Raw genomic sequence first — 25,981 nt, forward strand, 5'->3', positions numbered from 1 at the left:
TGGAGTCTTTGGGGTTTTCTATGTATAATATCATGTCATCTGCAAATAATGACAGTTTCAATACCTCATTTCCAGTTTGGATTCTTTTCATTTTTTCTTAATGTCTAATTGCTGTGGCTAAGACTTCCAGTACTATGTTAATTAAGAGTGGTGAAAGTGGTCATCCCTGTCTTGTTCCTGTTCTTAAGGGAAATGCTTTTAGTTATTGCCCATTGAGTATGATCTTGGCTGTAGGTTTTTCATATATGGCCTTTATTATGTCGAGATATGATCCCTCTATTCCCACACTGCTGAGTGTTTTTATCAGAAATGGGTGCTGGATTTGTTGAATGCTTTTTCAGCATCTGTTGATATGATCATATTGTTTTTGTTTATTTTGTTTATGTTTTGTATCACATTTATTGATTTGTGAATATTGTACCAGCCCTGCCTTCCTGGGATAAATCCCACTTGGTCATGGTGAATAATTTCTTTAATGTATTGCTGCATCTGATTTGCTAATATTTTGTTAAGAATTTTTGCCTTCATATTGATCATGGATATTGGCCTGTAGTTTCTTTTCCTTGTAGTGTCTTTATCTGGTTTTGGGAATTAGAATTATGCTGGCCTCATAAAACGAGTTTGGAAGTCTATTTTCTTCTTGAATTTTTTGGAATTGTTTGAGGAGAACGAGTGTTCTTTGAATGTTCAGTAAAACTCCCCTGTGAAGCCGTCCAGGCCTGGGCTTTTGTTTGTTGGGAGATTCTTGATTACATGTTCAATTTCTTTAGTTGTTATTGGTCTGTTCAAGTTTTCTGTCTCTTCCTGGTTTGGTTTTGGGAAACTATGTGTTTCTAGAAATTTGTGCTTTTCACCTATAATGTCCAATTTGTTGGCATGTAATTGTTCACAGTATTTGTTAACGATCCTTTGTATTTCTGTGGTGTCAGTTGTTACTTCTCTTCTTTCATTTTTTATTCTGTTTATTTGGGTCCTGTCTCTCTGTTTCTTGGTGAGTCTAGCTAAGGTACATCAATCTTGTTTATCTTTTCAAAGAACCAGCTCTTTGTTTCATTGATCTTTTGAATTGCTTTTTTAAAAAAATCTCTATGTCATTTATTTCTGCTCTGATCTTTACTATTTCTTTCCTTCTACTTGCTCTGGGTTTTTCTTTTTGTCTGATTTCTAGTTCTTCAAGATGTGAGGTTAGATAGTCAATTAGAAATTTTTCTTGTTTCCTGAGGTAGGCCTGTAGTGCTATGAACTTCCCTCTCAAGAGTGCTTTCACTGCATCCCATAGATTTTGTGTTGCTGTGTCTTCATTTTCATTGGTTTCTAGAAAGTTTTTAATTTCTTTCTTGATCTCTTTGGTAGCCCATTCATTTTTTAATAACATGCTCTTTAGCCTCCATGTGTTCAAATGTCTTTGCATGTTCTGGTTGCAATTGATTTCTAGTTTTATGCCATTGTGATCGGAGAAGATGCTTGATAATGATTTCAATATTTTTGAACTTGTAGAGACTAAATTTGTGTCCTAACATGTGACCTATCTGTGATAATGTCCCATGTGCACTCGAGAAGAATGTGAATTGCACAGTTTGGGGGTGTAATTCCCTGTAGAGATCTGTTAAATTCATTTGATCTAGTGCATCATTTGGAATCTCTGTATCCTTGTTAATTTTTTGTCTAGAGCATCTATCCAGTGATGTCATTGGGGTCCCTGCTATGATTGTATTGATGTCGATTTCTCCTTTGAAGTCTTCCAGAAGTTTTTTAATATATGTTGGTGCTCCTATATTGGGTGCATATATGTTTATTAAGGTTATATCTTTCTGTTGGATAGATCCTTTCAATATTATGTAGTGGCTTTATTTGTCTCTACCTATGTCTTTTATTTGAAGTCTATTTTATCAGATATGATATTGCTACCCCAGCTCTTTTTTTCTTTCTGTTTGTTTGGAAGATTTTTTTCATTCCTTTACTTCCAACCTATGTGAGTCTTTTGTTGTGAGGTGGGTCTCTTGTAAACAACATATACATGAGTCATGCTTTCTTATCCAATCAGCTACTCTGTCTTTTTATCAGAGTATTTATTCCATTTACATTTAAGGTTATTATTGAGCTGTACTTATTTCTTTCCATATTTTTTTGTTGTGGTTATATTTTTCTTTTACTAATTATAGCAGTCCATTTAACATTTCTTGCAGTGGTGTTTTGGTGCTAATATATTCCCGTAGCTTTTTGTTTGTTTGTTTGGGAAGCTGTTTATTTCACTTTTTATTTTGAATGATAGCCTTGCTGGGTAGAGTAGTCTTGGATTCAGATCCTTGTTTTTCATTACCTGATTACTTTATGCCATTCCCTTATGACCTGTAGTGTTTCTGTTGAGAAGTGGATTGATAGCCTTATGGGGGCTCTTTTGTAGGTAATCTGTTGCTTATCTCTTGTTGCCTTTAGAATTCTCTCTTTGTCTTTAATTTTTGGCATTTTAATTATTATGTGTCTTGGTGTGGGTCTCTTTGGGTTCTTCATACGTGAGGCTCTCTGTGCCTCTTGTATTTGTGTGCCTTTTTCCTTCACCAAGTTAGGGAAGTTTTCTGTCACTATTTTTTCAAATATATTTTCCAACCCTTGCTCATTTTCTTCTATGGGAACTCCCATGATGCAGATGGTGTTACATTTCATGTTGTCCCACAGTTCTCTTAGGTTGTCTTTCTGTTTTTTAATTGTTTTTTCTTTCTGCTTCTCTGATTGTGTGATTTTCTCCACATTCTCTTCTAATTCACTGATCTGATGTTCAGCCTCCTATACTCTGCTGGTTATTCCTTCCAATGTGTTCTTTATTTCTGCTATGTCATTCTTTATTTCCAGTTGGTTGGTTTTCAGTGCTTCTACATCTTTACTCATGCTGTTGAGCTTCCTCATGATTATTACTCTGAACTCTTCCTCTGATATCTTGCTTAATTCCATTCATATATTTCATCTTCTGTCTAATTAACTTGTTCTCTCATTTGGGATTTGCTTCTTTGTTTCACCATTTTAGTTGCCCCAGTGTGTTTTGGAGCCCAGAAAATTTTGCCTATAGTTGTTGGTGTTCCTCTGGTTGTGGCTTCCTCTACGGGGTTTGGATGCATGCAGGAGGATCCATGTTAGACACCACTGTCAAGTCTTACTTTCCTGAGTAGATTTTCAAGTCCAGGAAAGGTTCAGTTATCCTCTAGCTTTTTGCCTGGGGATTATTAGTCTTAGTTACTCTATGAGCCTTGGGTTGTAGCCCTCAGCTGAATCCAGGGCAATAATATTTTTAATACTCTTTTTACATAATGTGGAACAATGTGGTCATAACACTTATGCCATTAGTTAGTATAATTAATTAATATACTATAATATATAGTTAATGATACCTATTGTGCCATTAAATATAATAAAGGGCTGTACATATATCATTGAGACCATTGCAAATTTAGGGTGATCCCTAGAATTTGATTCTTGAATTCTCTCCTTGGTCTTGCCATGGTCAGTATTTTTAAAAATCTCACCTTATAGACATAGCATGCTTAAAAATCATGTGCTCTGGGACAGCTTATATTTGTTCTAAATATGTAAAGTTGTCTTATTTCTTAACCATTCTATGCCTCACTTTCTCCATCTATGAAACAGGGCTAACTCTAAGTCCCACTTCTTAGGGTTGTTGTGAAGATTAAATAGATAATGTGAGTAAGTGATTAACACCAGTGACTGATACCTAATAAGCCCTTGATAAATTTTAGCAGTAATTTTGATGACGATAATGACCATATGGGAAGAAGGTCATATGTTTATGAAGTATATGAAGCAAATCTGTGGATAATAGCTTGAGTTAGAACAATGACTGGTAGGCTGAAATGATATGATTGAGATTTAATGGTTTAGTTTTCATTTTTAAGATTTAAAATTTAATGGAGTGAAATGGAAAATTCTGCCTCAAGGTTCTAAAATTTTCATGGCTTAAGTAAATGAGGGGAAAAAAACCTGGATTTGGCTGCAGTCAATTTAAATAGAATCTGGAAGGTTTTGTTGACTGCTCAATCATTGGAACAAACAAGGAGTTCCAGATGCTCAACACCAAGCCATCTTAGCTGGTACACAGAGAGTGTAGTGGCTGTAACTCCCCAGACTGCACTATTCACTTGAGCTCTGTACTGGTCAGGTTTCAGGGATTTAGAGGGTTATTTACCTTCCAATTGTTATATTTTAAAATCACCCATGGCCCTGTAACAAAAATAAGTGATAAGTTCTGAAGAATATATGAGTTGAGGAACTAGAAGTATTTATTCTAGAAAATACTAGGTTTAGAGGAGATGTTTTAAACTTCTTGATATTTGAAAAGCTGACTTAAGAAATAACCAGATTCTGTTTTATTATGGAAGACAAAACTAGGTAAGGATTTGTAGATAGAATGGAGGGGGAAAGAATGATAAAAGACAAGTGAAATATTTTGGAAATTAGATTGAAGAGAAGACAGCTACAGGTGGCACAGGATTATAGTTTTGTGTGTGTGTTTAAATCTTTTATTGAGGTGTAAGCTACATGTAGTAACTTGTATAAATCTTAAGTGTAGAACTGAATGACTTTTCACTTATGTATTACCTCTGTGTGATGACCACCCAGGATCATAGAAGTTTCCATCATCTTAGAAGGTTGCCTCAGACCCCTTTCTAGCAAAAAACTGTCCTCCAACCCAGAAATAACTATTTTTCTGACATCTGTCACCATATTTTTGTTTTGCAAACTTTGTTACCACTTTGAAGCACTGTTTACCAAATTAAACTTAACATCTACCTTCTGACTCAGCAATTCCATTTCAGTTACATATTCGACAGAAATGAGGATTTTTTTGTTGTTGTTGTTATTGATTTCACAGCAGGAAGTTATGGGGATTTCTCTTCCTGGCACTGGAACCCTGGGCTGGGGGGCCCCTTATGTGAGACTGGGATGCGTTGCTCCTCAGGGGACCTCTACAGCTGAGCTATCCCTCACAGTTTTTATTCACAGGTGGATGTGGGACCAACCCTTTCCATGTCTTCACCCATCTGTCCGGTCTCAATTTGGCTTCTTTTTTTTGTTTGTTTTTTATCCTCACCTGAGGACACTTTTCCACCTTTTTTTTTCAGGTAGAGTGAGAGGAAGATAGAGAGAGAAACATCGACGTGAAAGGGACACATCGAGTGGCTGCCACCCACACGACCAACCAGGGCCGGGGACAAACTGCAACCGAGGTACATGCCCTTAGCGGGAACCAAACCCGGGTCTCTCCGGACCGCAGGCCGACGCTCTAACCGCTGAGCCAAACCGGCCAGGGCATGGCTTCTTTTTTATATCCTTAGTTATAGGACATCTGTTCAGCTGGATTTCAGGCAGTTCTAAATGATGGTAGTTCTGTAGTTTAGTTGTAATTTTGATGTGGTTGTGGGAGTACCATGTTTACCTATGTGTCCCCTTTACTAGAACTCCTCAAAATTTTGATACTACAATTTTTATTACTATTATTAGTCATTCTATTTCCCTTATCACTTTATATATGTCCCTAGTGGAAATAGCATAAAATTATAGTGGACAGACAGAACTATAGAGATAGAAAACAGATTAGTGGTCACCGGGGGACAGGTATGGATGGGGACGGTACGAAAAAGTTGTACCACAAGATAGTTCCTTTGCAACATTTGTGTACTTTGATTATGGTGGTGCTTACATGAATCTAGCCGTGGGATAAAATTGTATAGAACTACATGCTCAAATACACACACGAATTCATGTAAAACTGAAGGTCTATAGTTAATAGTTCTGTACCAATGTCAATTTTCTGATTTTTGATTTTGTATTACAATTATGTAAGATGTCACCATTAGGGGAAGCTGAAGGAAGCATTCACAGGATTCTGTGTATCATTTTCACAACTTCCTATGAGCCTATAATTATTTTAAAATAACGTTTCAAAATTATAATAGGCAACAACAACCAAGTCTGTCTTTTTATTTTATTTTTTTAAGAAATGATAGCGGTTAGGCCAGCTGGTGTGGCTCAGTGGATTGAATGTCATCCCATGGACTGAGTTCTGGATTCAATTCCTGGTCAGGGCATATGCCCAGGTTGTGGGCTTGATCCCCAGTAGGGGGTGTGCAGGAGGCAGCCCATCGATGTCTCTCTCTCACATCAATGTTTCTATCTCTCCCTTCTCCTCTCTAAAAAAAAAGACATGATAGTGGTTGTGCTCATGGGGCAAGCAGCTTATAATAATTAGCTTTGTCCTAAAGGTACTATAAATGCTTTTTTAATAAAGCAGTTAGAGTCTTGGCCTGTGGACCAAAGAGTTGCGGGTTTGATGCCAGTCAAGGGCGCATACCTCCATTGCAGTTTGTCGCCGGCCCCAGTTGGGGTTGTATGGGTGACAACCACTCGATGTATCTCTCTCACGTCGATGTTTCTCCCTCACTCTCTTCCTCCCTCTCTCCTTCCCACTCTATCTGAAGATAAATGCAAAAATTTCCTTGGGTGAGGACAAAAAAAAATATGTAAACAGCCTGGCCAGTGTGGCTCAGTGGTTGAGCATCGATCCATACACAAAGAGGTTGCCAGTTTGGTTCCCAGTAGGGTACATGCCCAAGTTGTGGACCCAATCCTCAGTGAGGAGCATGCAGGAGGCAACCAATCAATGTCCTCTCTCATCGATGTTTCTCTCTCCTCTCTCCCTTCCTCTCCCTCTAAAATCAATAAAGGAAAAATATTAATATATATATATATATATATATATATATATATATATATGTAAACAAAACCTTATTTGAACAGCAAGATGCTTTACCTGAAGGGGAATTTATAATTAATTTCTTTAGGGCAATGCTTTCATCATTCCTTAGAGACAAATTGCCATTACAAAATAGACCTATTTCTTTGACAGAACTGAAAGGACAATGTTGCCCTGTCTGGGTGGTTCAGTTGGTTGGAGTGACAGCCTGTATACCAAAAGGTTACCGGTTCAATTCTCGGTTAGGGCACATACCTAGATTGTTGTAGGTTTTGTCCATAGTCAGGGTGCATAAGGGAGGCAACTGATCGATGTTTTCTCTCACATTTATGTTTCTCTCACTCTCTTTTTGCCTCTCTTTTAAAAATCAGTAGAAACATATCCTCAGGTGAGGATTACCAAAAAAAAAGAAAAATGTTGAAAATACAGTGGATCTTTGAACAACACAGGTTTGAACTGAACTGCTCCACTTGCAGATTTTTTTCAATAAATACATATTATACTGTAAATATATTTTCTCTTCTTTATGATTTTCTTAATAGTGTTTTTTTCCCCTCTAGGTTACTTTATTTTAACAATATAATATATAATGTAGATAGCATATCAAATGTGATAATCAAGTGTTTATGCTCTCAGTAAGACTTCCAGTCAACAGTAGGCTATTAGTAGTTAAGTTTTGGAGGAGTCAAAAGTTATATGTGGAATTTTGACTGTGTTGGCAGTGGCATTATAACCACCACATCATTCAAGGCTCAACTTTATCTAAATAAACAAGTTATGCAAGAAATTTTCCTATTTTTTATTTTTGTTAAAGAGAGCAAAATAGTTTACTTGAGTAAAAAGATAACAAATGAAATGAACACACTACTTGTGGGAAACGGGTATTTACATTTCCTCCTCCCATTTGATATTGATTAAAATATGTTTTTAGTTATTTATTTTCTAAGTATTATGACTGTGGACATATACCACCATTTTTACATACAATGAAGGAGTATACATATTTTTTTAAGGGGAAAGTGTACTATATAGTTGCAGAACTCTGTTGTATTTTTCTAGTTACCAATGTCCTTTCTATGGGTGTGAGAGGGCCTGGTTCTCGGTTCAAGATCACCTTTGATTAGACATCTCTAGTATTCTGCTGGCACACCTCAGTTGTATCTTTTTCTGCATTTCTAACTGGGTAATTAGGTAATCATCAACAAACAATGATTTTTCTTATTGAGAAGCTAAATCCTTAACAGGTTTTTTTTAGTTTATCAAGTGAGGCTCCATTTTGTGCTGCCACCTTCAAATAATGATGACCATTATTTTCAGGCTTAACTTCTTCCTAGGACTTTTCATTGGTTCCCCTACTTCATAGAAAGGTGGTAGGTTGACCCAAAAGGGACACAGATCACACCAAAAAGGGTGAAAACAAGGCTTGAATAATTTTTAATTAAAGGTCTGAACTTTTAAGTAAGTAAAACATGTATTATCTGTAGTTTTTAAAAAGTATCTTCTACTGACGATCAATGAGTGGACCATAGTGAACAAGATACTTGATTCCTATATTAATTTCTCACACCGGGAAATGGTTAAATGTTTAGATATTGGGAAAGCAATAAGAAAAATCTGTGAATGTCTTCTTAGTCATAAACATATCATTTTATACTATGCATATGGTGGTGAAATTTTGTTTGCATATAATATATGAGATCAGAGTTGCAAAGAACTCACTCCCTTTCAGTTCTGTGTTGGGATTTTCTATGATTATTTGTATTTTAGCAATGTCATGGAAGAGAAGTTCCTTATGCTGGAATTAATGGTAAATACTTGTTATTGGATGTGGGATTGGTTTTCTTTCATAAAATTCTTTTATTTAATTTTTATAAAAATCCTCCACTGAGGATATTTTTTCCATTGAGAGTGGAAGGAAATGGTGGAGTGGTGGTGGGGAGAGAGAGAAACATGATATGAGAGAGATGCATCGATTGGTTGCCCCTCGCACATGCCCTGACCTCATCCAGGGAGCAAACCTGCAACCCAGGCACTTGCACTAGACCAAGAATTGAACCCAGGACTTCTTAATGCACAGGCCAGTGCTCTAACCTCTGATCTACACTGACCAGAGCTATGAAATTATTTTTTCTGCTTTCTTCTAATGGCTAGTTGTGAAACTTCCCTTTTCATTTCTACTGTAATATAATTCTAAGTTGAAAACAACTCTTTAAAGAAACTTAAAAGGTATTCCAGGTGTTAGGAATTCCTCTAACCCAGAATGAATTTTGCAGCACTGGGAATGGCGTATTTTAACCTGGTCTGAATTAAGAAATATACTACAACATATTTCTATGTTGTATTGTAGTATAAATTTGGTTGAGTATTAAAGAAATATTATTTTAGTAAGAAACAGAATCATAATTTAAAAACAAATGTTTCTCCCAAAAGGACTACACTCTTTTGGGTTAATCTACTCTCGGTTGTCAACATAAGAAACATTCAGAGGTATCACCTCACACCTGTCAGAATGGCCGCCATCAACAAATCATCAAACAACAAGTGTCGGCGAGGGTGTGGAGAAAAGGGGACTCTAGTATACTGCTGGTGGGAATGCAGACTGGTGCAGCCACTATGGAAAACAATTCGGTGCTTCCTCAAAAAGTTAAAAATGGAATTGCCATTTTGACCCAGTGATCTCACTTCTAGGGATATATCCTAAGAAGTCTGAAACACCAATCAGAAAGAATATATGTACCCCTATGTTCATAGCAGCATTATTTACAATAGCTAAGATCTGGAAACAACCTAAGTGTCCATCAGTAGATGAGTGGATAAAAAAGCTGTAGTACATTTACACAATAGAATACTATGCAGCTGTAAGAAAGAAAGATCTCTTACCCTTTGAGATGACGTGGAGGGACCTGGAGAGTTTTATGCTGAGCCAAATAAGCCAGTTAGAGAAAAAGAAGTACCACACGATCTCACTTATTTATGGAACACCATGAACAAACTAAGCTGTCGAGCAAAATAGGGGGGGGGGGTTATAAACCAAATAACGTGTATACATATATGCACAACCAATGGACACAGACATTAGGCTGGGGAAAGCAAGAGGGGGTGGAGACAGGGAGGAGAAGGTCAATTGGGGAAAAGGGGTACATCTGTAATACTTTCAATAATTAAAAAAATTTTAAAAACAAAGATATGTTATCATAGATGCAAAAACAAAACAATAGGCTCAGTTAAGGTAAAGATTGACTTTTGTCAGGGAAGATGCTGGCCTAGGATATGACTACTTGCCATAAACTGCTTTTAGTTAAAAAATTTAATTTCAGACCATCCTTTGTGGTTACTTTAGGTCTTTGAGTTTGCAAGGCTGCCACATAGGTCTTCCCTGAGCTTATCAGGTTAGCATATGCCCCATTTTTGTCCACACAGTTGTACCTTGTACTTTTACTTTTGTGCAAACATTATCTGAACCTGTTACCCACTCCTACCTCTTCATCTGAGATTTTCTACACAAACTTAGAGGAAGCTGTGCTGGGAAACAAATTAGGGTCTATATGAAATGGGATTGAATGAACAAAAAATGTATAGTTTTCTAACAATTTTATATATATATATATATATATATATATATATCCTAATATATTTAAAAATGTATCATGTAGGTTTTATATATACAATATATGACATTTTTAACAGGAAAATTAAATATGATCTTGAAATTTAATTCAAAAGAAATATGGTTTAAGCTGTGATGTATTTTTGTTTGTTTTTTTAATCCAGGTAATACTTTTTTCTTCACATTGGTATTTCATATGCCTATTGAGAACTTTTATAAGTAACAAAGAGTTTGTATTTTCCTTTCATGACATCAAGAGTATTCATGTAACATTTAAATTGATATATTTATAGCTATTCTTTCCTTAAGTAATCTCAACAGATGAAAATATGTAATAGAAGATGATTGCTAAAATTCAGTCTGGTGGATTTTAAACATGAGTTATTCACAAAAATATAAATTACCATTAGTTACACATACCACTCTGATTGCATTAAAATATTCTTAATTTATATGCTTTATTAGACTTACATAATTAAAATACTAGCGTATTAAAAATCATTGTTCCTTGTTTCTGAAGACTTATAAGAGTTCTACTTTCTTTTTCTCTAACAGATATAAGCTTACCAAAGTCGGCAACAATATGCTACACAGCTGCCTTGCTCAAAGCAAGAGCTGTCTCTGACAAGTAAGTGAGTAATAACTTGTGCGGTACTAAATGCCTAACCTGACTTAAGGAGATGTGTTGCTTCTGAGAGTTTCTCTGGAAGTCTCTTATTCTATGAGACTCCTGCTTATATGTGTGCACTTTTCAAAATGTGCTGATCTTTTCTTTCACTATTAGCAGGAGGGAATGTACACCCTGTGGTATTGTAGGGTGTATGAATCCCTAAAGAGGGATTTCTGTAAAGTCCATTCCTCTGAGGTGACTTTCTTTTTCTTTTCTTTTTTTTTTTTTTTGCAAGATAATAGATGCTTGCTTGGGACTTACACAAAATGCCTTTCTTTCTTTCTTTCTTTCTTTCTTTCTTTCTTTCTTTCTTTCTTTCTTTCTTTCTTTCTTTCCTATTCTTTTCTTTCTTTTCTTTCTCCCCTTCCTTCCTTCCTTCCTTCCTTCCTTCCTTCCTTCCTTCCTTCCTTCCTTCCTTCCTTCCTTCCTTCCTTCCTTCCTTCCTTCCTTCCTCTCTCTCTCTCTCTCTCTCTCTCTCTCTCTCTCTCTTTCTTTCTTTCTTTCTTTCTTTCTTTCTTTCTTTCTTTCTTTCTTTCTTTCTTTCTTTCTTGCGTATTCCTCTTCCTTCAGCAGTCCAAGACTGGCAGTATTATATAATATGGCAGAGGGGATGGCCATCTCCCATTCTTTGCTTCATCTATTCTGAACTAACTCCCCGCCCAGGGTCTGTTTACTTTGAGTCACCATCTCAATGGGACATTTGCCTACTTTACTCAGGCAGGTGACATGTGGCATAGAGAATTTCCATAAGCATCCAAGATGACTGGCAGGTGAGAGAATAGATGGTTCAATTGTTTTACAGTTTAGAAACACACTTCTCGGATACACGCCCTTGGTAGCACTGAAAATCATATAACAGGAAAAAAGAAATAGCCTCTGCTATGTCAGACAGGTTTGCTGTTAAGTGTGTGTGCACTTCAAGACCGAAGTAATTGTCTTTCATTCTTTTTTATCCTGTAGATCGCCAGTACCTACTGCAACATCTTTTCTCCCTACACAGTGACTCCAGCTTGGGAGGGCAGGGCCAGGGTTGTCACAGCTTCCCCTGTGGTGTCTGCCTGCCAAGCACAGCTCTGGAGTTAGCCCTGGGTGTGAGGTGAGAAAGAGATTGCATGGTCTGGTTTTTTTCATTCACTTGGGCAGGTGTCTTGCCCACAGTTTGGGCATGCACAGCCCCTGCCGGAATGGCCCAAATAGGCTCTCCTGCTGCTGAAGCTTCAACAACTTAATCCTCCATGTCAGCACTGACATTGGGTTGGGAGCCTCTTTTAAAATTCTCCCCAGTTTTGTTTTTAACCAAGTGTGCTCTTCTGTAACCTAGTCTCCTCTTTTTCCTACACTTTCTGCCCTCATCAGTCTTACTCCCACCTCTGACCTAAGCAGGTACCCCACAGAAAATTTAGATTAGCTACTTAGACAGAGAGACTTGACAACTGAATTTAATTCCTGCCACAATTAGATGCAAACACACTTTCTGCTTCTGCGGGGGTTTTTCTTGGCCTCGGTCTGAGGGGTCATTCAGAGGTTCCATGTAGTGGAGGTTCGGAAAGGTTATGCCATTGGCTCGCTGTGGTTTATGGGCCCTTGATGTGTAGATGCCTCTCTGGGTTGATGCCCAAGCAGTGGTCCCAACTGGATGGTGTTTGTCTTTCTGCTTTTCAGATTCTCTCCCGAGGCTGCATCTCGACGGGGGCTGAGCACAGCAGAGATGAACGCAGTTGAGGCCATTCATAGAGCTGTGGAATTTAATCCTCATGTACCAAAAGTGAGTATATGGAATCCCCACAGGAACACATTATGATAGCAGAGAAATTGTTTCATGACCACAGTATCATGTCTTGGACGCAAACAGCTATATATATACATATATATACATATATTAAAAAATGAATTGCAACCTACAAATATTGAGACCCTGTATAGCCTATGAGTGTTAACCTCATTTTTTTAGCAAAAGCTCATTCAACAGGCTTTAGGGCTGGTTTTCAACCTTCACATAATAAGGGTAAATTTGTGGATTGAACTGGCGAGGTAGGCCAGGTCAAGAAGTCTGAAATTGGCAAAATATGGAGATCACAAGGGTGTTGGTGTATTTGACAGGAATTTCACACCAGGTTTTAGTCTTACTTAGACCCAACTCAGAAAATGAATGTCGTTGTGAATAAAAGTGGTAAAAAATACTTGCCAATGCGACCTTCTGTGTCTCTATAAATAAATGATAATTAATTAGTATTGGCAAAAAAATAATTGAGAAAACCTCAAAGTATGAAGAAGTGTTTTTCTTTTAACTCGTGAGTGGCATTTTAGTAAGGTATATGTAATAGGAAATATTTGTCTTAATTATTAATCACACAATTGGCCAATTTATAACTACCAATTATAAATGCCAATTTAATATTTCTAATATACTTTTTCTGAATTTAATTTTAAGGGAGTCAGTCATGGTAGAAATATGGAGCTATTTCTATAATCTTTTATTCGGGAGATGGATGCATATTTACAATTTACCTGTATTTGAGTATCTACTATGTGATAGGCATATCACTTAACATTTTCATTTTTTTTTATATAATATAGCACATTTTGACCTCAATCAAACTATTCTTGCAGTTTATATCAGGTACTGCAGGGCCTGATGTTCTTGGAAAAATGTCTGATAAAGACTTTTATTGGTGAAAAATGACAAAAGAAAACTGTTTTCTTGTTTTATTGCAGTGTTGTAGCAAAAGGGTGGTATGGCGTGTGTGTGAGAGAGATAGATTATGGAATAACCTATTTTAATTTATTTTGTTAATATCCAGAATGACAGAGATAAATGATCTAATATTATTTCAGAAATTTTACTCAGGTTATGATTACCTTTTCATAAAACAGGAAAGTAGAGTGGTGCACGGTGCCACAGTTGTGGAAGGGTGTATTTATCCATTCTAGTTCCAATAATGATGAACATAATATCTGAAGACTATTGTAATACCTGTTTTATATAGAGTTTCATTTAATATGTTTTCTGTTAAGTTAAAAATCTTCATTCAAATTTGATTAAAATTTCAAACTAGTTATGAAAATATTGTCCTGAATTATAGTAAACTGAAGTAATCAATATTTATTGAATGCCATTCTCTAAATACAGAGCTATTCTATGAGCATAAATAAGGCTCTTTCATTTTTTCATAATTTTTAAAAAATTATCTTTATTGTTAAGAGTTATATAGATGTCCCTCCTTTTTTCCCACATTGACCCTCTCCACCCAGATCCTGCCCTCCACCCAGGCCTTCACCGCACTATTGTCTGTGTACGTCGGTTATGCATGTATGCATATAAGATTTTTGGTTAATCTCTTCCCACCCACCCACCCCATTTTCCCCTTTCCCCCTTTCCCTCTGAGATTTGTCAGTCTGTTCCCTGCTTCCATGTCTCTGGATCTATTTTGTTTGTCAGTTTATTTTGTTCATTAGATTCCACATATAAGTGAGATCATGTGATAGCTGTCTTTCTCTGACTGGCTTATTTTGCTTAGCATAATACTCTCCAGGTCCCTCCATGCTGTCTCCAAGGATAAGAGCTCCTTTTTTTATAACTGCATAGTATTCCATTGTGTAAATGTACTACAGCTTTTTCTATTTATTTATTTTTTAACATCTTTATTGTTGACTGTATTACAGATGTCCCTCCTTTTTTCTACCATTGACCCCCTGCTCCCCAATCCTTCCCCCCTCCTGCCTTCCCCACACTATTATTTGTGTCCATTGGTTATGCATATATGCATATAAGTTCTTTGGTTTATCTCCTTCTGCTCTCTGTCCCCCCTTCTTTTTGAGGTTCATCAGTCTAACAACCAATTTGTACTTCTTAATTCCTTTATCTTTGTCATTCATCTCCCCAGCCCCCTCTCATTTGGCAAGCAACAAAATGTTCTCTGCATCTATGAGTCTGTTTCTGTTCTGCTTGCTCATTTTGTTTGTAGATTCAATTGTTGGATAGATATGTATGTATTGCCATTTTATTGTTCATATTTTTGTTCTTCTTCTCCTTCAAGAAGACCCTTCAACATTCCATAATACTGGTTTGGTGGTGATGAACTCCTTTAGCTTTTTCTTGTCTGGGCAACTCTTTATATGTCCATAGATTCTAAACGATAGCTTTGCAGGATAGAGTAATCTTGGTTGTAGGTCATTGCTTTTCATCACTTTGAATATTTCTTGCCATTCCTTTCTGGCCTGCAAAGTTTCTTTTGAGAAATCGGCTAACAGTCTTATGGGAGCTCCTTTGTAGGTAACTAACTGCTTTTCTCTTGCTGCTTTTAAGATTCTTTGTGTTTAACCTTTGGCATTTTGATGATATGTGTCTTGAGGTGGACCTCTTTGGGTTCATCTTGTTTGAAATTCTCTGTGCTTCCTGGATTTGTATGTCTGTTTCCTTCACTGAGTTAATGGAAGTTTTCTGTCATTATTGTTTCAAATAGGTTTTCAATTTCTTGCCCTCTCTTTTCTCCTTCTGGCACTCCCATGATGCAAATGTTGGTACACTTGAAGTTGTCCCAGAGGCTTCTTGTACTATCCTCATTTTTTTGGATTCTTTTTTTCTTTTTGCTGTTGTGATTGGGTGTTTTTTTTAGTTCCTTGTATTCCAAATCTATGGTTTGCTTCTTGACTTTAGCTACTCTACTATTGATAGCCTGTAAATTATTCTTTATTTCAGTTAGTGCATACTTCATTTCTGAATGGTCCTTTATTATGCTCTTGAGGCCCTCACTAAGTTCACTGAGTGTCATAAACAATGTTTTGAACTTGGCATCTGATTGATTGCTTATCTCCATTTTGTTTAGTTCTTTTCCTGGAGTTTTGTTCTGTTCTTTCACTTGGGACGTGTTTTTTTGTCTTCTCATTTTGGCTGCTTCCCTGTGTTTGTTTCTATGTATTAGGCAGAACTGCTACATCTCCTAAGCTTGGTAGAGTGGATTCATGTTGTAGGTGCCATGTAGGGTCCGGTGGCACAGCCTCCCTGATCACCCCAGCTGGACCCTTGAGGTGCACCCTTATTGTGGACTACACACCCTTCTGTTGTAATTGAGTCTTGGTTGCTATTGGCTCATCAGTGGAAGGGATTTACTCAGGCTGATCAGCTGCAAGGACTGGCTGTGCCCACTGACCACTGGCCTCTGACTACCTTGGAGGATCAGTTGTGCAGGGGCCAACCACACAGGGCAAGACTTACCTCATCAGGGCTCTGGTACCCACTGTGTCCACTCATTGAGTGTGTCACTTGTGGAGGTGGTTGGGTGGTGGTGCTTTGATATGGTCTGAGCTGTCCACTGGATGTGTTGGCTATGGGGCAAGGTTAGCCGCTGCCTGTGTTCTTCCTGGGGTCATCCAGCATAAGCTACAAAGTGATCTGCAGATGGCTGCTTCCTGTGCTTGGCTTGGAGATGCTCAGGAAAAGCCAAGTTGTGAACCAAGGCTGGCTGCTTCTAGTGCCAGGCCTGGGACCACTTAACAAGAGGTATGGGGCTCACTAAGACCAGATGCTTTTCGTCTGAGAGATTTTAGGAAAATCTGAAGCGCGATCTAAGACAGGCCAATCCTATGGTAAAGCAACTGGAAACAGCTTGGGTGGGCCCAAAGTTTGGGTGGGGCAGGGCCTCAGGGAATCACCAGGGTGGGGTGAGCCAGATTGCTGGAGTCCCAGATATGGAGACCTTCTGCTGCCTCAGGGAAAGGCTCATCAGGTCTGTCCAAGAGAAAGCTGCTCCTCCAGCTCTTGCCTTAATGACAGACAATTCAGTTCTTCCACATATGTCTCTGGTGCCTTTCAAGCTGCCTCTCCAGTGGAGCCCAGAAGGAGGGAGTCTGAGTAAGTCCATGTGCAGGCCCTTTAAGAGGAACTGCCTAGGACTCCAGCAGCCTCAGCTTCCCTGAGACTCAGTTCCCACTGGTTTTTATAGCCAGAAGTTATGGGGACTTCTCTTCCTGGCACTGGAACCCTGAGCTGGGTGGCCTGGTGTGGGACAGGGACCCCTTACTCCTCAGAGAGGACCTTCCCAGCTGAGGTATCCTCCTGATTTTTATCTGCCACATGTGGTGTGAGACCAGCCAGTCCATGCCTCCACCCCTCCTACCAATCTTTATCTGGCTTCTTCTTTAATTTCGTAGTTGTAGGACTTTCATTCGCTTGATGACAGGCAGTTCTGAATGATGGTTGTTCTGTAGTTTAGTTGTAATTTTGATGTCTTTGTGGGAGAAGGCAAGTACCATGTTTACCTATGCTTCCATCTTGACTAGAAGTGCCACACCCTTTTTATACACTCATCTGATGAGCACTTGGACTATTTCCAGGTCTTAGCTATTATAAATAGTGCTGCTGTGAACATATGGGTACAAATATTCTTTCTGATTTTTGTTTCAGAGTTCTTAGGCTATATTCCTAGAAGTGGGATCACTGTGTCGAATGGCTGTTCTACTTCTAATTTTTTGAGGAAACACCATACTGTTTTCCACAGTGGCTGCACCAGTCTGCATTCCCACCAGCAGTGTACTAGAGTTCCCTTTTCTACATACCTTCACACTTGTGGTTTATTGATAGTAGCCATTCTGGCAGGTGTGATGTGGTATCTCATTGCCGTTTTAATTTGCATCTCTCTGATGATTAGTGACATTGAGCATTTTTTTCATATGTTTCTTGGCCACTTGTATGTCCTTTTTGGAGAGGTATCTGTTCTGGTCCTCTGCCCATTTTTTAATTGGATTGTTTGTCTTCCTTTTGTTGAGTTGTATGAGTACTCTATATATTTTGGAAATTAACCCTTATCAGACGTATCACTGCCAAATATGTTCTCCCATACAGTGGAATTTCTTTTCATTTTGATGCTTGTTTCTTTTGCTGTGAAGAAGTTTTTGATTTGATGTAGTCCCATTTGTTTATTTTTCATTTGTTTTTCTTGTCCAAGGCAATGTATCAGTGAAAATTCTGCTACATGATATGTCTGAGATTTTGCTGCTTATGTTTTCTTCTAGGATTCTTATGGTTTTGCGACTCAACGTTTAAGTCTTATTCATTTTGAATTTATTCTTGTGTATGGTGTAAGTTGATGGTTTGGTGTTTTTATTTTATTTTTTTGTTTTTTGTTTTTTTTCCAGTGTACTTGTTCAATTTCCCAGAGTTATTAAGAAAACTGTCTTTCTCCATTGTATGCTTTTGCCTCCTTTGTCAAATATCAATTGAGCATAATGGCTTGAGTCAATTTCTGGGTTCTCTGTTTTGTTCCATTGCTCTATATGCCTGTTCTTGTGCCAGTACCAGGCTGTTTTAATGACAGTGGCTTTGTGGTATATCCTGACCTCAGGTATTGTGATCCCCCCAACTTTATTCTTCTTTTTGAAGATTTCTGAGGCTATTCAGGGTCTTCTTTGGTTCCATATAAACTTCTGGAGTATTTGATTTAGATCTGTGAAATATGCCATAGGTATTTTAAACAAGATTGAATTGAAACTATGGATTGATTTGGATAGTATGGACATTTTAATAATGTTAATTCTTATAATCCATGAATATGGTATATGCTTCAACTTGTTCATATCTTCCTCTATGTCATTTTTCAATGTCCTATAGTTTTTCGAGTTTTGGTCTTTTACCTCCTTGGTTAAGTTTATTGATAAGTGTCATATTTTTTGTTGTTGTTACAATGTAAATGGGATAGTATTTTTTAGTTTCTTTTTCTGAGACTTCGTTATTGGTGTATAAAAATGTCATCAATTTCTGGTTAATTTTGTATCCTGCTACTTTGCTACATTTTTTTTTATTAAACCAGGTAGTTTGATAGAGCCTTTTAGGGTTTTCTATGTACAGTATTATGCCATCTGTGAATAATGAGTTTCACTTCCTCCTTTCCAGTTTTTATTTTTCCTTCTTGCCTGATTGCTGTGGCTAAGAGTTGACACCTGGCTACAGACTGAGGCTCATTAAGTGACTTAGACTAACAGTCAGTCTGCAGGCAGAGGCAGATCTCTTGTTGCTTTGATTCTTTGCCTGTCCTGCTTCTCTGCCTAGGGAAGGTAAAAGCAGACCTTGGTAATCCCTGAGAAGTCTGGGGTCTAAACCCCAAGCGAGGCTCCCTAGCCCAGAGTAACAGAACTGGGAAAGGTGCCCACATAACATCTGACTGTGAAAAGCACCAGCTGGGATATCCCTCCAGCACTTTGGCTGCTGCCTGTGGGAACCCAGCAAGCCCTCTCATGCCTCTGCACTTCCTACCAGTCTCATTGTGGGCTCCTCTTTACATCCTTGATTATAAGGATGTACTCTCTAGCTAGTATTCAGTTGGTTATTCAGGATGATTTTTTATATTTATAGTTTAGTTGTAATTCCAGTTTGGTCCTGGGAGAAGGTCATTGTAGCTTCCACTTAATCCACCATCATGATTCTAATCTTATATATAAGGTATTTTTAGAAGTAGTATTGGACAGTAAAGGCCTAGATTTTGAGACAAAAACTTGCATTCAAGTTCTGGCTATGTTACTTATTAGCCATGGGATTTGGGCTTCACCTCTCTGAACTCAGAATTTTATCTTTTAAATGAGATAAAAATATAAGCCTTATCTATCTTCTGTGATAAAGATAAGGTAAGATAATATAGTCAAAGTTTTTAAAAAATACTTGAGCACTGTATGTTTGTACATTATTAAAATTGTTAATGTTTGACTTGTTGATGTCCCATTAAGTCTGAGAACTTTCCTAGTTATACCAACCAGAAACTTATAATCCTGGGCCACAATATAGAAAACTGGTACAATACTTGTTGGTGAGATACTTTAATTGAAGCTGTCGTTTAATTCCTGGTAATGGTCTTAAATGGTTGGTTGAGCCTCTAGATGAGTATTCAAAGACCTAAGAAATACTCTAAGGCTAGCTACCATGGAAGAATATGACTCAGTCAACTAGCACAGTCCCTGCAAAACAGAATTTTTCTAAAAGCAGAAACGTTTAAAAATATTCTATTTCACTCTATTTTCTAATTATTAAATGGAGAAAAGATAGGGTATGCAGGTAAACTGATTCTCCACCACTTTTATTGGTTGGTGAGGGGAAAACTGTTTCCATATCTTCTTTCAACATTTTCATGGAGAAAAGGTCCTGTGAATACTGGCCTCATATGTTCAGAATTAACTACAAACATCTGGTACATATGTACTGTGTGCAGGCTGCTATAAATGTTTTTTATACATGTTCTGCAGTTTATTGGAGTGCTTGCTAATATTTTAGTAAACACACACATGCACATACATACACATTGGTGCCTTTTAAGACAGAGAATAGCTTTAATTCTACTGATGTCAATGAAGAATATAGGATGGGGCAAAAGTAGGTTTACAGCCATGAGTACGAAAAACACAGTTTATTCTTTTATTATTTATTAATTATATCATTTTTATACAAACAACTGTAAACCCACTTTTGCTTTACCATATATACAGTCTTAGACTCCTGGTGTAAGAAGGGGCTTTCATGGTTATCTTGGACAACTTCCCATCATAATCTTGGATCTCTCCTTATAATGATATTATGATAGTTATTTTATTTATTTATTTATTCATTTATTTATATTGTTGAAAGTATTACAGATTTCTCCCTTTTTTTTCCATTAACCCTCTCCTTTCTGCACCCACCCCCCCCCCCCTCCTGCTTTCCCCAGCTTAGTGTCTGTGTCCATTGGTTGTGCATATATGAATATAAGTTCTTTGGTTTATCTCTTCCCTTCCCTCCCAACATGATAGTTTTTGTTTGTTTTGTTTTGTTTTTTTAATTTATTTTTGTTACAGATGTTTCTCCTTTTTTTCCCATTGACACCCTCCTCTCCATCTCCCCCACCCCATCCCCAGCTTTGCTGTCCATGTTCATCGGTTATATGTATATGCATATAAGTTCTGTGGTTTATCTCTTCCCTCCCCCTCCCCCCACCCCCTCTTCTGAGGATTGTCAGTCTATACCCTACTTCCACATCTCTGGGTCTACCCTATTCCTCAGACTGTTATGTTCATTATATTCCACAAATAAGTGAGATTATGTGATATTTGTCTTTCTCTGCTTGGCTTGTTTTGCTTAGGATAGTACTCTCCAGGTTCCTCCTTGTCTTCTCAAAGGATAAGAGCTCTTTCTTTCTTAGAGAGAGAGGAAGTGAGAGGGAGAGAGAGAGAGAAACATCGATGAGAGAGAACATCGATTGGCCACCTCCTGCATGCCCCCCACTGGGGATCGAGCCCACAACCTGTTGGTGCATGGGTTGATGCTCAACCACTGAGCAATACCAGCTGAACCCAATAGTTATTTTATTATTGGCTTCTATTGAATGTTTTGCTGCGTGTCAAGCACAGTGCTAACTGAACTACATATGCTATCTCATTTATTTGTTATAACAACATTGTGAGGTATTTCATATTATTTTCTCGGCTTCTTAAATGAGGACACTGCAGGTCTGAGATGTTAAGTTACCTGTTTATGGTCACCTAGTAAATAAATGGCAGAGCCTGAACTGATTCTGGATTCTTTAACTTTTAAACTTCACTCTCTACTGGTGGCAAACGAGCCTAGGTTTTAACACTTCAAATGATGACAAACTCGTAACTTCCTAGGGCACTCAATTCCTTGTGGACAGTTCAGACTTCTTCAAGATAGTAAAGATATTATCATATCTTAAACACTTCCATGGCTTCTTTTTCTCTGTCATAAGAAGTTATCAAAGGCCTACCACAGGAATTTCCTATATCTACACACTGTTTTACACAGTTATAGTCTTCTCAGGAGATTAAAGTACCAAATAGAATAGTTGGGAACTGCTTCCATAAATTCTTAGCTTAGATCCATCAGGTATTGATTAAGCAAAGGTACACCGTTAATATTTCAATGTCCAATGAAAAATATTATTTACTCCAAGAGGGTTACTGTTAGGAATACTCCTTACCTGCACACATGAGGAGGGGGGAGTATCTTTCTTAAACATATCACAATGGGAAATAAATGAAAACAGTTAAAAGCTGTGGGTCTCTTTTCTGAAGGAGAGCCTCTTACTAGTCAGTTGGATTCTAAACATGAGGATTTCTGAAGCTCTAGCTTGCAGCACATTATAAGGAGGAAACGGCCCTTAGACTCATCATTACAAATCAATCCCCCTCCTGAGGAACTACAACTGTGTCTCCAGCCCTACAGAAGAAGGTATATGCCCTTGCTCATTTGGCTCAGTAGTTAGAGTATCAGCCCACAGACCAAAGGGTCTCGAGTTCAGTTTCCCAGTCAATGGCACATAGCTGGGTTGCAGGTTCGTCCCTGGCCACAGTCGGAGGCAACCAATTGACTTGTCTTTCTTGCATCACTGTTTCTCTCTTTCTCTTTCTCTCTCTCTCTTAGCCTTCTACTCTTATCTAAAAAACCAATGGAAAAATCCTTAGGTGAGGATTAACCAAAAAAAAGAAGGTATAAACTTCTTGATAGTTCTTTAGGGCCCTTCATAATTTGACCCAACTCGTTTTTCATTTTGTTTCTAGCTCCTTCTAACAGTCTGTTCCTTGTTCCAGAAACATTCTCTTTCTCTTCCCTCTTTGTTTCTTCTGAGGAAATCTTAATCATCCTTCCCCCACCATTAAAAATCACCACTAGGAAACCTGGACTTTCCTCATCCCAGAATCAGTCACTTCCTGTGTGATCTTTCACTATAGTCATTGATTATGTACTTACTGCTTACTCTTTTCTGAGGATGATTAGGGATGTTAGGATCTTAATGGTGGTAGTGATTTTCAAGAACTGGGTACACAGTTCAAAAAGACAAATCTCTAAACCATTGGAGAATGCTTGCCAGTTAATGGGATTAAAACAGAGACTTTGAATTTAAAGGGAGTATTCTCCATTTTTTAAAGAAAATTTCACTTTATGTGATGCTGAACAAATGAAGGGCTACACCCATCTTGGTTCTATACCTTCATCTATGTATTGTTATAGTCTATTGGATTTTTACCTTTAGCTTTTTATTCTGCTTTCCTTGAAAATATGCTTCCCCACCCACCCTGCTCTTCCCTATCAATGTTCAGATTTACATGAGGGAGGGCACATTTCTGTCAATGATTTATTACTCTACACACATCTCAATTTTCACTAGTGCTATGTACTCTTAGTATGCTGTACTTACATAGCAAGGCTTTCTCTGTGGAGAGACACATTTTTAGTTTAGAGGTTATTACATTAACCCTTTCAGAGTACTAAAGGTAAATTTTCATTTTTTAAAAAAATTTAATTAATTTATTCTTGTTACAGATGTTTCTCCTTTTTCCCCCATTGACACCCTCCATCCACCCCTCCCCCCAGCATTGTTGTCTATGTCCATTAGTTATGCTTATATGAATAAGTTGTTTGGTTTATCTCTTTTCTCTCCTCCCAAACCCTCCTCTGAAGTTTGTCAGTCTGAACCCTACTTCTGTGTCTCGGGGTCTGTTTTGTTCATCACCTTATTTTGTTCATTATATTCCACAAATAAGTGAGATCATGTGATACTTGTCTTTCTCTGACTGGCTTATTTCGCTTAGCATAATACTCTCCAGGTCCCTCCATGTAGTCTCAAAGGATAATAGATCTCTCTTTCTTACAGCTGCATAGTACTCCATTGTGTATATGTACCACTGCTTTTTTATCCATTCTTCTACTGATGGACACTTGGGCTGTTTCCAGATCTTAGCAATTGTAAATAGTGCTGCTATAAACATAGGGATACATACATTCTTTCAGATTGGTGTTTCAGGCTTCTTAGGGTATATGCCTAGAAGTGGGATCACTGGGTCAAATGGCAATCCAATTTTTAATTTTTTTGAGGAAACACCATATTGTTTTCCATAGTGGCTGTACCACTCTGCTTTCCCACCAGCGGTTACACTGGAGTCCCTTTTCTCCATGCCCTCGCCAGCACCTATTTGATGATTTGTTGATGGCGGCCATTCTGGCAGGTGTGAGGTGATACTTCATAGTTGTTTTAATTTGCATCTCTGATGATTAGTGACATTGAACATTTTTTATATGTCTCTTGGCCATTTGTATGTCCTGTTTGGAGAGGTTTCTATTTAGTTTCTCTGCCCATTTTTTAATTGAATTCTTTGTCTTCCATTTGTTGAGTTGTGTGAGTACTTTATACATTTTGGAAATTAACCCCTTATCAGATGTATCATTGTCAGTTATGCTCTCCCATATAGTGGGTTCCCTTTCCATTTTGATGCTTGTTTCTTTTGCTGTGCAGAAGCTTTTTTAGTTTGATGTAGTCCCATGTATTAATTTTTTCCTTTGTTTCTCCTGCCTTAGGCATTGTATCAGTGAAAATTCTGCTGCGTGTGATGTCTGAAATTTTGTTGCCTACATTTTCTTCTAGAATTTTTATGGATTCACGAGTCATATTTAAGTCTTTTATTCATTTTGAGTTTATTCTTGTGTATGGTGTAAGTTGGTGGTCTAGTTTCATTTTTTTTGCATGTAGCTGTCCAGTTTTTCCAACACCATTTATTAAAGAGGCTGTCTTTACTCCATTGTATGTTCTTGCCACCTTTGTCAAATATTAATTGAATATAGTGTCTTGAGTCAACTTCTGGGTTGTCTGTTCTGTTCCACTGACCTATATGCCTGTTCTTGTGCCAATACCGGGCTGTTTTGATTACAGTGGCTTTGTAGTATAACCTGGTGCTCGGTATTGTGATCTCTCCTACTTTGTTCTTCTTTTTCAAGATTGTTGTGGTTATTCAGGGTCTTTTTTGGTTCCATATAAACTTTTGGAGTGTTTGTTCTAGTTCTGTGAAATATGTCATTAGTGTTTTAATGGGGATTACATTGAGTCTATAGATTGCTTTCGGGACTATGGACATTTTATTGATGTTAATTCTTCTAATCCATGAACAAGGTATATGCTCACACTTTTTTATATCTTTCTTTCTTTATTTTTTTTTCAATGTCCTATAAAATAAAATCTTAGCAAACAAAAGCCCTGGTCCAGATGGCTACCCAGGGGAGTTTTACTGAACATTCAAAGAACGGTCACCTTTTCTCAAACTATTCCAAAACATTCAAGAGGAAGGAAGACTTCCAACCTCTTTTCATGAGGCCAACATAATCCTAATTCCAAAACCAGATAAAGACACTACAAGGAAAGAAAATTACAGGCCAATATCCCTGTGAACATAGATGCCAAAATTCTCAAAAAAAAATATTAGCTAATTTAATCCAGCAATATATTAAAAAAATTATACACCACGACCAAGTGGCATTTATCCCGGGGATGCAAGACTGGTACCCTATTTATAAATCAATAAATGTGATACACTACCTAAACAAAATGAAAGATAAAAATCATGTGATCATATCAATAGATGCTGAAAAAGCATTTCATAAAATCCAGCATCCATTTTTGATAAAAACTCTCAGCAAAGTGGGAATAGATGGATCATATCTCAGCATAATAAAGGCCATTTATGACAAGCACATGGACACAGATAATAGTGCAGTGAAGGCCTAGGGTGGGGCAGGAGCAGGGTAGAGGGCAAAGGGGGAAAAATAGGGGATACCTGTAATACTTTTTTTTTTTCTTTATTGATTTTAGAGAGAGAGGAAGGGAGAGGGAGAGAGAGAGGAAAACATCGATGAGAGAACATCAATTGGCCACCTCCTGAATGCCCTCCAGTGGGGATCAGGCCCACAATCTGGACATGTGCCCCGACTGGGAATTGAACCAGCAACCTCTTGATGCATGGGCCAACACTCATCCGTAATTTTTATCCCCATTTTATTAAAAAGGAAATAAACAAAATAAACTGATGAATAAAATAGAAACATCCTTTGAAACATGGAACAGATTGACGAACCTCAGAGGGAAAGGGAGGGGCAGGAAGAGATTAACCAAAGATCTTCCATGCATATATGCATTACGCA

General features: G+C 37.7%; 1 protein-coding gene across 9 annotated transcripts in view; it reads left to right on the top strand.

Moving 5' to 3' along the window:
• ST7 (suppression of tumorigenicity 7) overlaps window positions 1–25,981 on the top strand; it is a 357,848-nt gene that overhangs the window by 287,000 nt on the left and 44,867 nt on the right. For all 9 annotated transcript variants that reach the window (XR_004957295.1, XM_036246192.1, XM_036246196.1 and 6 more), the window contains 2 exons: window positions 10,926–10,998; window positions 12,703–12,805. Coding sequence is in view for 8 of the 9 variants with exons in the window: in XM_036246192.1 (XP_036102085.1) it covers window positions 10,926–10,998; window positions 12,703–12,805 (176 nt within the window). In the remaining variant the exon portion in view is untranslated. The remainder of the gene's footprint in view (window positions 1–10,925; window positions 10,999–12,702; window positions 12,806–25,981) is intronic.

This window comes from Molossus molossus, unplaced genomic scaffold, assembly GCF_014108415.1.
Source record: "Molossus molossus isolate mMolMol1 unplaced genomic scaffold, mMolMol1.p scaffold_m16_p_7, whole genome shotgun sequence".
NCBI classification, from domain to species: Eukaryota; Metazoa; Chordata; class Mammalia; order Chiroptera; family Molossidae; genus Molossus; species Molossus molossus.